This window comes from Odontomachus brunneus, unplaced genomic scaffold, assembly GCF_010583005.1.
Source record: "Odontomachus brunneus isolate Ranch 3 - 2012 unplaced genomic scaffold, Obru_v1 Obru_scaffold_022, whole genome shotgun sequence".
Taxonomy (NCBI): domain Eukaryota; kingdom Metazoa; phylum Arthropoda; class Insecta; order Hymenoptera; family Formicidae; genus Odontomachus; species Odontomachus brunneus.
In genome coordinates, this window is record NW_022639472.1 from 1567337 (window position 1) to 1580653 (window position 13317).

The window sequence follows — 13317 nt, forward strand, 5'->3', positions numbered from 1 at the left end:
CTCTCTCTCTCTCTCTCTCTTTCTCTCTCGCACGTTGCTCGTTTCTCCTGTCGCCAGCAGTTAGCGCGTACAGCAGCTGTTTGTCGCGTCACGTTTATCACTCGTTTATCGTCGATCGATCTATCGTGCTTGCCTCTGCCCCATTTGCCAATGCCGTGTCTCTCTCTGTTTCTTTCTAGATCTTGAGTCCGCAACCGCCAGTTACGTACGATCCAATGACATTCGCCCAAATGAATCAATTTGGAGCGCAGCTTTACGGTGTAAGCAACCCCCAGCGAGTCTTCCCTCTCCCCCCGTGCGAGTTTGGTTTCGCCTTGCTCGAATAGTAACACTCCGCGCTTAATCAGCATCAGCGATCACTTACTAATGATCAATCGTTAAACCTCGATAACCGAGTTTCTTTTCTCATCTCCACGTCATTTCGAGTGGCGCACATGTATCTTGAGTTGGAACACCACGTGCACTTCCATATAACTCAGTATCGTTGGATGCGACGATCCAATAGACCTCACCACCGTCTTTTTTGTCAACGAGCCACGATTACGAGCGGTTGCACCCGTGTTATAGCCCGATGAGCCTGCAGAATTTTGGTAGTCCCTAACGACGTGCATCACAGAACAAATACAGGATTCCTCGACAATCTGTATCTTTCGCTAATCCGATTCCGTTAGCTGCTGAGAGTTAGATAACGCCGAGTACACACGGTAGTTTCTGCTAACTACAGTAGTACTAGTTACTAGTAGTCTCTAGTTACTAGCAGTAGACTACTAGTAGTCTCTAGTTACTGTAGTTGTAGCTCAAGGCAGAAACGAAGAAATACAGATTCGGCTGACGGAGGAGCCGCGACCGGCCGTGTATTTGTTCTCGCGACTCGCAGGGTCAATTCGCAGTTGCTAGAGCAACGTGAAATCGATTTCAGACGGCAGTCCCGAACCAGTACGGGCCCGGCCAGACGAATCAGTACAATTCGCAGCCGATGTACACGCAGCAACCGTCGCAGCAATATCAGCCTGACGGTATGATCGTGGACGGAACGAGACCGCCGAGTTCTACGAGCTTACGAAGGAACAGCCGAGTGCTGAGTCCTCAGGATCGACCCGGCGCTATCGGCCAAACGTTGAACGACAGGTCCCGACGTATTTCCTTCTTTTGCGCAAACGCCACGCCAAATCGCACCTTGTCACGTTGACAAGTCGAATGATCGTTATGTTACGCTTCGCAGGCTGGATCATTACAAGAGGCCACCTAGTCGCGACAGTTCCGTGGATCGTTACGCGAGAGCGCATTCCCGACTGACCGGATCGAGACAGCCGTCCGTCGACAGAATCATACCGAATCCACCCACGGACATGCTCGACAGGTGAGTGATACGTGGCGCGCGTGGGAGGTATATCCGTACATTTTCGCGAAGAATTAATTCATTGCCCACGGGAGTATATCATGCCGTATCTGTCGCGATTCTGTTTCCCTCGCGTCTCCTGATTTCCTTCCAATTCGTCAGTTTTGCGCGCAAAACAAAGTTTGATTAAATTAACGTGAAAACGGATGCGCCAAACGCGTCTTGGTTAGAAGAGACAGAATTTCTGATTCTGAATATTTGATATTGTATAAAGAATAGTTCAAGAACCAAAAATTCTATTTCCCTCAATCAAAACGTTTTCGTTCATTGCCACGTGAAACCAATTTTTATAAAACTGTGTAGAACTGATAAATTGGAAGGGAACAGGAAGATACGAAAGACAGGATCGTTATTAATCAATATTTTTTCCCTGTATATCTTTGCACGGTTTGCATCGCGCATTGCCCAATATTATCATTGCGTTTTTACATACGAGCGACCAAGTTTTCGTAAGCTTTCAACCCCATTTTATGATATTCAAAATCTTTTACTTTTGATAAAACTGTAGCCATTGTGTGATAAATAGATTAAAGATATATAAGTATCAAGTCGATAGGCCTCATTATCTGAGAAAAATGGCCCAAAAAAATTTTCGAAACTAACATATGCGCTTCTGGTGAGGGATATATGCATTTTATTAGAATATTGATAAGGTGTGTTGCAGTTTCTTCACCTGTGCAATAAATGTTGGTATTCATAATGTTGATAATAAGTCGGCTGCAGACGTACTAAGAGTGATTTTTACTAAGCTCAGACTTAATTGTCAACTAATTCTGTTATGACCAGCAAACAGCTACTGGCCACTTCTGCTAGTTACAACGGAATCAATCGACGATTAAATTAATCAAAGCTTGATAAAAGAGTCATTCTAATCAATATTATTAGCATTTACCATCCGTATTATTTTATGAATAAAGATTCTCATCCCATTTCTTGCATTTCCTACATTTCCTCTCTGTAAAGGTCCTAACGATATTATTTATTTTAATAGAATACATATCTTCTTAGGCCATTTTCTCCCGAATAGTGAGGCGCATTCCCTTTGATACTTATGTATCTTTAATCTACTCATGAATAGCTACAATTTTACAAAAAGTAACTTAAGATTACGAATGCCGCAAAATGGGGCTGAGTTTGGCCGCATTCTTTAGTATTTCTTCCATTGTATGACTCAAGAGATTCAACGTCGCGAGATAAAGGGAAAAATTAACATCTCTATAATACATATCTAGTTACTTCACATGGGGAATCCACTGAATTCGCGTCGACTCGTTCCATTTCCCGTGAACGGCCGTTTTGTGCGATTGACAGGTCGACGAGAGCTCCGAGTGCGATCCGAGCGGCAACGCCGCTGAACGGCTCCGTGGTAGGCAGCGGCGCCGCGACGCCTACGTACACGGCGCCAACACCTAGCCAATTCGAAGGAGCCCTTTTAAAGAACCGAGGCCTTGGGCAGGACATCCTGCCGAGTCCTGGACAGCCTAAGCGCACCGAAAGCCTCTATGTGGCTCAGTCTCGCGGGCCGCCCGGCGGCGGCGGCGGTGGTGGTGGCGGTGGAGGCGGTGGAGGCGGCGGTGGCGGTGGCGGTGGCGGTGGAGGTGGCGGAGGTGTCATGCCGAAGGTGAGTCCTTGCTTTCTCACGTTTGCTTTCTTCGCCACGTGTTATACGTATGTGCATCATACGCATACGTGTAATACTTACGTGCGTGTGATACGCGCCGCGTGCACACCAAAGTGCACCCATATATTCGCTACACGTACCGACGACGTCCTGGCACTTGCGTCATTCGCCTCGAAGAAGGAGTCGCGCGCATGTGTACGCTCGGCTGCTGAAAACGGTGGCCACACATTTTTCCGTATGAAGTTGTGCAGCGCTTCTGATTGTCACAATTCAGAGGTACTTCTGACGCTTTCGCGTCACTGAAATTTAGTTAATAAAGAGACGTATTCAAACCTTCAAAGTCCATATGTTCGTAATTTAGGGGAGACCGGGGTTATATAGCTACAAGGATATGTTACAAGGATATGCTTTTTTTGTTAGTATTTATCTTGAGAGGAATAATGGATCGCGAAACAGTCTTTTTAGAATAAATATTTTTCTCTGAGTTTTATTAAAATTGCAATAATATTACAGTTAAGAAATAGAAAAATCTGATCTGGTAATAGCAAGGGAAATTTTCGAGCCTTTCGAAATTTTCTATTAATATTCTTCATTGTGATTGAATAAAATTAAGTGATGTGTTATTAGCTGCAATGGAATTTCTTACAAGTGTATGATATATTGTTTCTGCAATTTTTCTTCATAAAATAATTGAAAGTACAACGACGAGTTGGTCCATATTTAAGGGCCGGTAGGAGGACTATGGAGATTTCTACTAATCAAAATATATATTTTATACGTGGTTTTTTCTGCGCTACTAAGCAACTTATCTCGGTATCAAGGTAAAATAATTATGTTGCTGCTATATTTTGATAATTACAAAACGTACGGTTAACAAAGTCGTGACGAGCATTAATACATAGAAGAAGATTGCCTCAATCATGTTTATACGGTCAATCACAACAATTAATTGCCTGACAAGTTGTAACTTTGAAATTCTAAAATATAGAGTATCTAATTCCAACCCTAAACTATGAGAGGATATTATAATATTTGAATATTATATTAATTAAATTTCTTTTTACACTTTATACTTCCATTTCTGTCATAACTGATAACAGCGCGATCGCGTCAGCAGTGTTTCTTAATTAGTGACAACCAGGAGCGCGCTGCAACTTCATTCGAGAATATACGTGGCCACCGTTTAGTAATCGAGTGCACCCGATCGTTCTGCGGATATCCATCGAGACCTCGTTTCTTGAAATCGTGCGATTTTGTCACATTCGTTTCGGCAGCTTCATAAATATGTTGATTATCCGTACGGGATAAATAGCATTCTTCACAAAAGGCCGGCGGGGGATTTTGACATTCCGCGTATTGACGTCAGTCCTTCCCCGCCGGAGTTATATTTATCCGAAGCAAGAGAATGTTGTTACTCATTTTATTTAAGTAGCGTGGGCGCGCGCGTCGCATTCTTTGACAAAGAAAATCACGGCTTCCTTTTCGAGACCTCTCTCGCTTGTTTATCCAGCCGGAATCGCAATGTTCGCGCGATGTTCCTTCTTTCAAACGATTCTTGAGCTCCGCCCCCGCGGAGTGTATTCTCTCGGCCGATTTACGGTGAATCGCGGAATCGAATCGGCGAAAAATAATGCGATTCGGCGAAGCGATTTACTCTTCGGGCGGGGGCACCTGCCAAGAATCGGGACGAGGCGTCTTTCCAGGACCGACATCGGAAATAACTTCGGACAGTCGTTGCGCGTTAAACAAGATAACAATCGTTCGACGTTACGACTACTTTCCGATTATTCCCGCGAGGATTACTCACGTACACGTCGAACGATCACGAGCGAATTTATTCCTCTCGCAGCAGACACGAACGCGAACACACGGCGACGGGTTTTACGCACGAAATTGAAACGGAATGACGTCGCCATACGCGGTTATCGCGTGCGACTCTTTTTTTCTCTCTCTCGCGATATTTCAGTCGAAGGTCAAACTCGCCCTCTTTTTATTTTTTTTTTCTTTTTTGTATCGATATTGTTCACGGGCATTTGGGTAAACGGGCGATTACGTATAATCGCCGGAGATCATGAATAATTAACCGCGGCATTATTATGAATAATGATATGGCCGATTATTCGTGTAGCATGATTAAACGCGGTGACTCTCGAAATCATGCCGAAACGTCAGTTCGCGTCGGTTCCGTTCGCTCTGCTGCCGATAACGGACAAGCGACGTGCCGAAATCGCCCTCGCAACTACCTCGAGTAACAATCACCTCGCCCGTGTTTTTTCTCTACATCTTTTACTTGAGATATATTTCTTGCACCTCGCCTGCGTTCTCGACGCACCGACCTCTCCTCCTCTCTCTCTCTCTCTCTCTCTCTCTCTCTCTCTCTCTCTCACCCTCATTTACTCTCCATTTTCTCTCGTTCGAATTTTTCTCACCATTCGCCTCTCTTTCTCTCTCTCTTTCTTGTCTATTTTTTATCTAGCCTACCTTATCTATATTTATCTCTGTATATATTTTTCTTTCTTTGTCTCGATTTGTCTGTCTGTGTAACTGTGTGGCGTTTTGTGCTGTGTTCTGTGCATGCCATCCCAGGACGCAGGCCGGACGGTCCCCGCCTTCGCCGCAACGTCAAAGGGCCGCGCAACCCTATGAGTATAAGTATATAAATATGTATACAAAGAGATGTGCGAGATGTAAAAGAGAGACATATATACTATATATATATATAGATACATTTATAGCGGTTAGCAAGGAGGCGCAGCTTCCGAGAGGCTCGTTCGCGTCGCGGCGCGCCGTGTTTCGAGCCGAGTCGGCTGATAATAGGTCTGTTCTTTTTCGAGGAACTTCCTGACCTAGTGCACACTTCCTGAACTCTGGTGCAACGGGTTAGAGCGGAACAAATATATTTTGCTTCGCTGTGACTTATTGCGCCAGTCTCTCCGCACCGGTTTAGGCAGTTCAGTTAAACAAAACAAACCTAATTGCGGCGCGATCCCGCTCTCGCCGCTTCCGCCCTTCGACAGAGTTCACCTGTCGAAAGACAGGTCGGAAAAGCCCCGAAATTAAGTTCCGATAACGAAGATGCTTCGAGACAGCACGTGTCTCGCCGGGATCCGGCGCGTCCCTCGTGAGGATCGACGATATTTTTCTACGTATTTACGAGCCCTCCGCAACGTCCGATGTCGCCTTAACCGGGAACGCACGCGGCGACGGATGCGCGGTCGAATGGTTAATTATGGTTACTGATGCAGCTGTGTGTTGATGCGGGCGCACGCGCGCGGAATCGACTCGTTTGCAATTTGCGCGCGTTTGGCTCGGTGCACGATGCAACCAGTACGATGAGCCAGGTTTCCGAAGCGAAGCCTTAACATTAGAATGCCCGATGAAGTCATTCCGACTCCTTTGAGGTCCTCTTGTTGTCGCTATTCCCGTCTCGCGTGATCCAGGGAAAGCAGTATCTTGTAACTTTTAATTATATTCTTAAAATGTTCACACAAGTTATTGATATGGATTATTGATATGGGACAGAGAGAGTTTCAAGATGTTAGAATCACGAGGAATCGAAATGATTCTTTCGGGCGTCCGAAGGCGGCTGTAGTTCCCGGGCATCTTAGTGTTAAAAAGAGCCGCGGAGATGTCCCAATAACGGTCATTTCGCGGAGATTCAGTGGTGTACACGAGGAGCTCGGCAAGCGACTAGTAACTCAGTGGTTTGGTCTGATTGGTGCACTGAGAAAAGAAGTGGGTTAATGAGGCTCTGCTTGAACGAAGAGAATTCGTTCAAGCAAACGTTTAGCCGATTAAACGAATTATATAGTTGCTGTGATGTGTTATATTAACTGATTCAATGATGGCGATTTGGTCAGTAACTATATCAACGCAATTTATTGTTGCAATAAGTTGTTCAATAAATATAATGTTTCTTTAGGCGGATGACCGCCGATTTTGTCAATTACTTTTTTTTCTCAATGTGTGTACGTTTGTATCTCGGATAGATCTCAGAGTATGCACAAATTAGACTCGTGAGCACTGCTTGCTTTGCGGCAGAATGAAACGCTCGGTAAGCCCAACGGGTAAGTGATTGAAGGATCTGATTTTGCTGCACGCTTCCGGATCCTGCCAAGATCTAAAGATACAAACGCCAATTAGATCCACTACTGATCGTCAGTCGGTTGCTAAGCGTTTCTTTCTCCGGAATGCAGCCACTAGTCGTTTGTTAAGTGCTTCGTTCCGCAGCAGCCATCGTTGCAATGTAACAAGACGCTTAATGGAAGAGATACTTGTACCTGGTAGATCGCTATTAGTCGCTAACTCTCGCCGCGTCGTCGAACAATAAGAACTCTCGACGAGAGAAAAGAAGTCGCGGTCGAGACGAGCAATGCGTACTTCTGGAGAATAAACTTATTTTTCTATAGAGAGAGAGACTCCGCGAGCGACACGGATCGTTATATTGGACGAGTCAAAAAGTCGCGCAGTCGGGATTTTGATAGAGATTTGCCATCACGAGTGCTACCGTGTGATGTTTCAAATGTCAATGCATTGCACAGGGTGTTCGCTAAATACTTGGATAAACTTCTAGAGTATATTCCTCTCATCAAAATAAAGGAAGAAATTTATATAAACCTATAATCAAGTGTGAGTGATTGCGAAGTTATAGCAAAGCAAATGTTTACGTTAACGTTATTGCACTAAAAGAAATTATTCGATAAAAAAATTAACCATTCAATCAGAAGACCAATGAATGTTTATATCTAATCAGGATATCCAATTAAATTTAATTACTTCCGATCATGATGACATTTCATCAGATAAACCAATCAAAAAATTATAAATCGATATTTTTCATCGGATATTTTCTGATTGGATACAAAAATTCATCGGTATTTATCGGAAATATATTTGTTTGTTAATTTTTTATCGAAGGGTTTCTTTTAGTGTATTGTATAATTATAAATAAACATTTAAATTGTTACAAATGCTCAAAATGGCCGCCATTTGATAAAAGACAAGTATTGACACGGTAGAGTTAAACATTGCCGAAGCATTTCAAAGGTTCACGGATGATTTCGTACAGCCTCACAAATATTGATAATACGTTGGCGAAGCATCTCTTAGATACACTAAGTGTAAAATGTAAAGTATTAATAGTAATTACCTGAAATTTGCCTCAAATAAGACACTCAGATTTTAATTTAGAGTTAGACCTAAATTTTTAGTTAAATCATGATCGCAAATATAATACCACATGTACTTTTTAATTCAAATAAAACCCTCTCATTCAACTCTAAATTCAGATTTGAGTATTTCACGTAGGACAAGTTTCAAGTAACGATTATTAATACGAGCTTGAATGCTTTAAATGTCCCTATAAATCCAGCGGATTTAAGTTTGAGAAACGTGGAAGCCATATGCGACTAATCCTCCTCTGCCAATCGATCTATCTGGATAATTATTATTGACCACACTTTTCACTTAACGATTAAAATGTGATGGTGTTTCATTATGCATAAACCGCATTCTGAACATACCGCCCGTCTCGATTATTGGGATTTAATTGTTTACTTGCGATTATTTAATAATAACGTTAACATAAACTTTGTCTTACTATAACTTTGCAACCACTTATACTTGATTATGGGTTTATATAAACTTTTATCTTTATTTTGACGAGAGGAATACGCCTCAGAAGTTTGTCCAAGTATTTCACAAAACCCTTGTGTAGCATTGGAAAGATCAGATTTTTTGTTATCTTTTTGGTATTAGTTGTATTGCTTTGACAAAGCTTGCTTTTAAAGAATAGTTCAGACGAAATAAAATTATAGAAATAAGACGAAAAAATCTCGTTTTCGCTTTCTGACGATATATGGAGTATTGTGAGAGCTACAACCATCGTGAAAAGTAAGAAGACATTTGCGAGATTTATGGAAAACATGCTGTAAATCCATTCAGACGCGTGAAAAACGATTGAATAAATTTTAACGAAGCACATATCACGCTCGGGAAGGTTTACGGAAGTGGATAACAACGTAATCCGCAATTCGCTTGACGCAAATCCATGAATTTCGATATGGTAGAGAGCCGAAGCAATGAACACAGCGTATGAGAACGCGTATAACCATTTTTTCGAGGCTGTACAGTCTGAAGTTTCACGTGTGCTAAGCGAAAAGAAACCACGTTTTTCTTTGTTCTCCGACAAACCAATCGACTTTTACGAGCACGTTTTTACGTGCGTTCACCATCAAAACGTTGAAAGAGGATCGTCAAGAGAATCGTGAAAAATCATTTGGTCGAATAAATAAATAAATAAATAAATTTGTCCAAAGATGACTACAATAATGACTGAAACTTTCTGACTTGTAATCTGTATTCACGTGTACAGATCGGGAGATAGGGAGATCGGGTCTAAATGGTTGCAGGAGTATGTTGCTCATATGTTTTTTTAATAGCTATCTTGAGAGGAACAGTAGATATATACACAAAATCGCGAAAGTCCTTTCAGAACATAGATATTTTTCCCTGAATTTCACTAAAATCAGAATAATACTATAAAAAAGTATTATTAAAAAATAGAAACAAACTGATTTCAGACCACTTTTATCAAGCTCATGTTAGCTCAGCAAGGCTGCTTCTATGGTGGTTTGCACAGTCAGTCACAACAAGTAGTTATCTAATAGATGCTTATACTAATGTCAGTCACCTTAACCCAAGTTTTTAAATCTTTGAACAGAGTTTAATCTCTCTCAAATTAAAGATTAATAGTTGTTGGTAGAAATGGGCATGAGCAATTGTTACTCTGAAATTCTGAAATATGGGACATCTAGCCCCGATTTCTCTTATACTATACTACAAATACATGTTCATTAGGCCGGTAATTTGTCGTCCATTGTTACGTATTTTTGTTTATTTTAATCGAAGAACCGTGTAATCATTGAGCCGATATAATTAAACGAACTAATTAATCTTCACAGCGGAAGACCGCCGCAACTTTCCGATTCGTCCGATACACTCGTGCGAACGATCCGGTGTCACTGATTATCGACATTAATCTTGGAATGGCCCGTTAATTGCCGTCAGATTTGATTTGGCGATGGCGTGTGATTAATGTGCGAGCACTGTTTGGTTGCGCAAGACGTTCCCCGAAGTGCGGGAAGCAGCGGGAATTTTGCTGAATTCATCGCGACGGAGATATCGCCGGCCACGAGATAAGGAGCGCGATTTCATTCCAGGATTAAATGAGCAACGATCGGGACGTAGAGCGGAGGAGAAGCGGCACGGAGTCTTTAACGATCTCGAGATATCCTAGATCGCGTCTCGTCTTGGTCGAGATGGAGAGCTGATCGCCGTCGCGGCGAATATCGCTATTGCGAAACGGGAATTACACGCGAGAGCAATTTCATGGATTTCGCAACGCACGTTTGCGCGAAGCTGTCGAGATGGCAGCGGACTCACGTTGTCCACGTTGTACCAACCAGAAACGCGATCTACGAGCACTCGTTGGGAAATGATACGAGATCACCCCGACGGACCAGTCAACGAACAATAAACGCTACAAACAATGCACGTAGTGCATTGCTTTTCCGCAGGAGAAAAAGCGACTGACAGCTTTTCCCCGACTAGTCTTTCTTTCTTTCTTTTTCTTTTTCCTTCGGGCTTTTCGACACGTTATCGTAGTTAAAACGAGACAGATTCTAAGTAGCGGAGATGCGCGCGAGCGCGACTATATTTACAAGTATAAACGGACACATCTGTGTATATGTACGATATATGTATATGTTGCGTGCGTGTGCGTGTGCGTGTAGATACCCGCGCACTCTGAATAGCGGCTAAGTACGCCGAGGTGAAGCGACACGCGAATTGGCTCCTCCGTTTTGTACACTAAAACTAAGGAGTGAATCCCCGGCTCGCTGCTTCTCTTACATTACATTCCGTTTCCTGCGAGAACGACCGACTTACGTTAATTGCATGCGTACATACACACACACGCACGCGCGCGCGTACACTCACACCCACACGCACACACGCGAGACGAACGCGCGCACTGAGACAACCGAGTTAAGAAGCAGCGCCCATTAAGATCGCACTAATTAACGGACCCTCGGAAGGTAAGCTTAACGCGCGGCGTGGAGGCGGGGACCAGTTTTTGCTCTTCGATTCTCTCTATTTTAACCCTCTTTAATCATATCTCAAGCCTCTTTCGACCCTACTTCCAAACTACCCGTTGTCGCTAGTCACCTCTCCTAGATTACTTTAGAATCGATCGACGCCGCTCGATCTCCGTAGACTTTCTTAGAGATATCGCTAGTCCAGAGTCTCGCCCTTCTGCGTTCGAGCTCCCGGCCGACGTGGCCGGGTGATCGACAACTGCGACTTACAGATTGCTTATTGTCGCTGTTAACGGAGGCACTTATCAGTACGTGCCGAGAGCTCGCAAGCGTTCGGACGAGTCTTTTGCGACGTGCTCTCTTGATAATCTCCACCACCTCCACGCCGCTTCTTTTTCCTATTCTCTGGTCGGAGACGTTGTTCCTTCTTTTCTCGACGCATGCTCTTGTACGGATTTGACGGATCTGAGTCCTATGTATCGCGATGCCACGCGACGCGGAGGATACTCGTTAAGATTGAAAGTAATCGCCAGGAGAGACGTTCGATACGAAGTGAGCCTTAAGCGTGCAGGATCCTAATTAACACTAGGATACTTAGTCGTCGTCGTCGTGGCCAGTTCGATAGTGTGTAATTTGTGCGCGCTATATATTATGTAGTTACCTGTCCTACACTCTCGTCGCGCACACACACACATACACGTACGAGCCGTCGCGTAGAATAATTTGCCGCCCACGCCGCAGTTAACACGAGGAAAGAGACACACGCGCCGAGAGAACGAAAGTTTACATTGCACAGGGGTGAGGGGGAGAGGGGGAGGAAGAGAAAGGGAGGGAGGGAGGAGAGAATTGGCAACGTGGATTTTACTACCGCCTGTGTTAAATACATTTGTATGTGCCGTCTATTCTTTACACACTCTTAAACATGTACCGCCAAATTCGAGGTACTGATTTGCAAATGGAAACGACTTTCGAGTTACTCGCTGATAGGAGGTACTTTTCCCAGTACATAGTATGGGATGCACGAGATAATAATACACATGGTGATTCGATTGGAGGTACAATTCGTGATGCTTTTGTTTAGGAGGTACAAAGCTTTCTGCTACATATCTCTGATGTAGAAACGATATACCGAGCGTTACAAATATACCGTCAACACAGTAGCGGGAGATCGCCATATAAGGATGCATTATATAAGCATAAGTCGTCAGAACATCGTCGGGATTGTTAGCACCGCATACCGCTCGATCAGCAGATTAAGCGACACCTTAACGCGGTCGGGACGTGGATGGTAACCGGACAGTTGCTGGTTGTTTGGGATGGTCCAAAATCTATAGTACATTTTTGTACCGCGCAATTGAAGACCTCCTAATTTGGCGGTGCTATCTTTTCTTCTGTTTTTACTTACGTAATTACGTAGGGTTTTTATTTCAACGCGTGCCGTCAATATTTGACGATACATGCTTAAGAGTGTACACGCGACAAACGTCCAGATTACGATTACCGTGTACATTCCGTGTAAGTAAGGCTAATATTCAGACTATTGTGACAGTGCAGATAATATAATGAGGTTATATATGAGGTACGATAATAGGAATAAGAGTAGCGAGAGATGGAACTTGCCGACGATACCTGCAACGAGCCTACGCGAGCCTAATTCTTGTTAAACGGTCTACACACAAGCGCGAGAGCGGGCTCTAAGCGATAAAAATCGTGCGAAGAAAAATCGCGTGAACAAATGCGACGAGAGACGCTCTCTCTAATTCGAGAATTAATTAAACTATAAAAGAGTACTCACACTATATTTTCGTACAGGGCCGATTTAACGATTTTTAATGTATGTATGTTAACACCTTAAGTCATAAATCGTAGTTTCGAGAACGATGACAGTTATGGGCGGAGAGAAAGGGAGGTGGGAGAGGGAGAGAGTGTGTGCCGCGAGAGAGAGGAATATTTAAGGAGAAGTCACATTTTGCACAAAAGTAGGAAGCAAAAAGGCAGAAACCAACTAGAACTCACGCTGATGGTCAAGTGGTAGTCGACAGTTTTTGTTTTGCTACCAAAGAGCGAATTTTGACTGACTTCTGCATTCTGTTTCCTGCTTCTCCCTGTCAAGGTGTGAATCCTGCCTCAAGCTTAATCTACAATGTACTCTTTGCTTCCTGTTCTTGTTGCCTGTTTTCTTCTGGCTTGAAGCTTAAGGT

At 43.4% G+C, this 13317-nt stretch overlaps 1 protein-coding gene across 1 annotated transcript in view; it reads left to right on the forward strand.

Annotated features, from left to right (window-relative positions):
- Window positions 1-11803, forward strand: part of LOC116842182 (junctophilin-1-like) — a 54484-nt gene extending 42681 nt beyond the window's left edge. Inside the window, exons 7-11 of the mRNA XM_032810987.1 lie at window positions 180-260; window positions 920-1128; window positions 1223-1360; window positions 2711-3020; window positions 5607-11803. Of these exons, the coding sequence (XP_032666878.1) occupies window positions 180-260; window positions 920-1128; window positions 1223-1360; window positions 2711-3020; window positions 5607-5666 (798 nt within the window). The 3' untranslated portion in view covers window positions 5667-11803. The remainder of the gene's footprint in view (window positions 1-179; window positions 261-919; window positions 1129-1222; window positions 1361-2710; window positions 3021-5606) is intronic.
- The last annotated feature ends 1514 nt before the right edge of the window (window positions 11804-13317 follow it).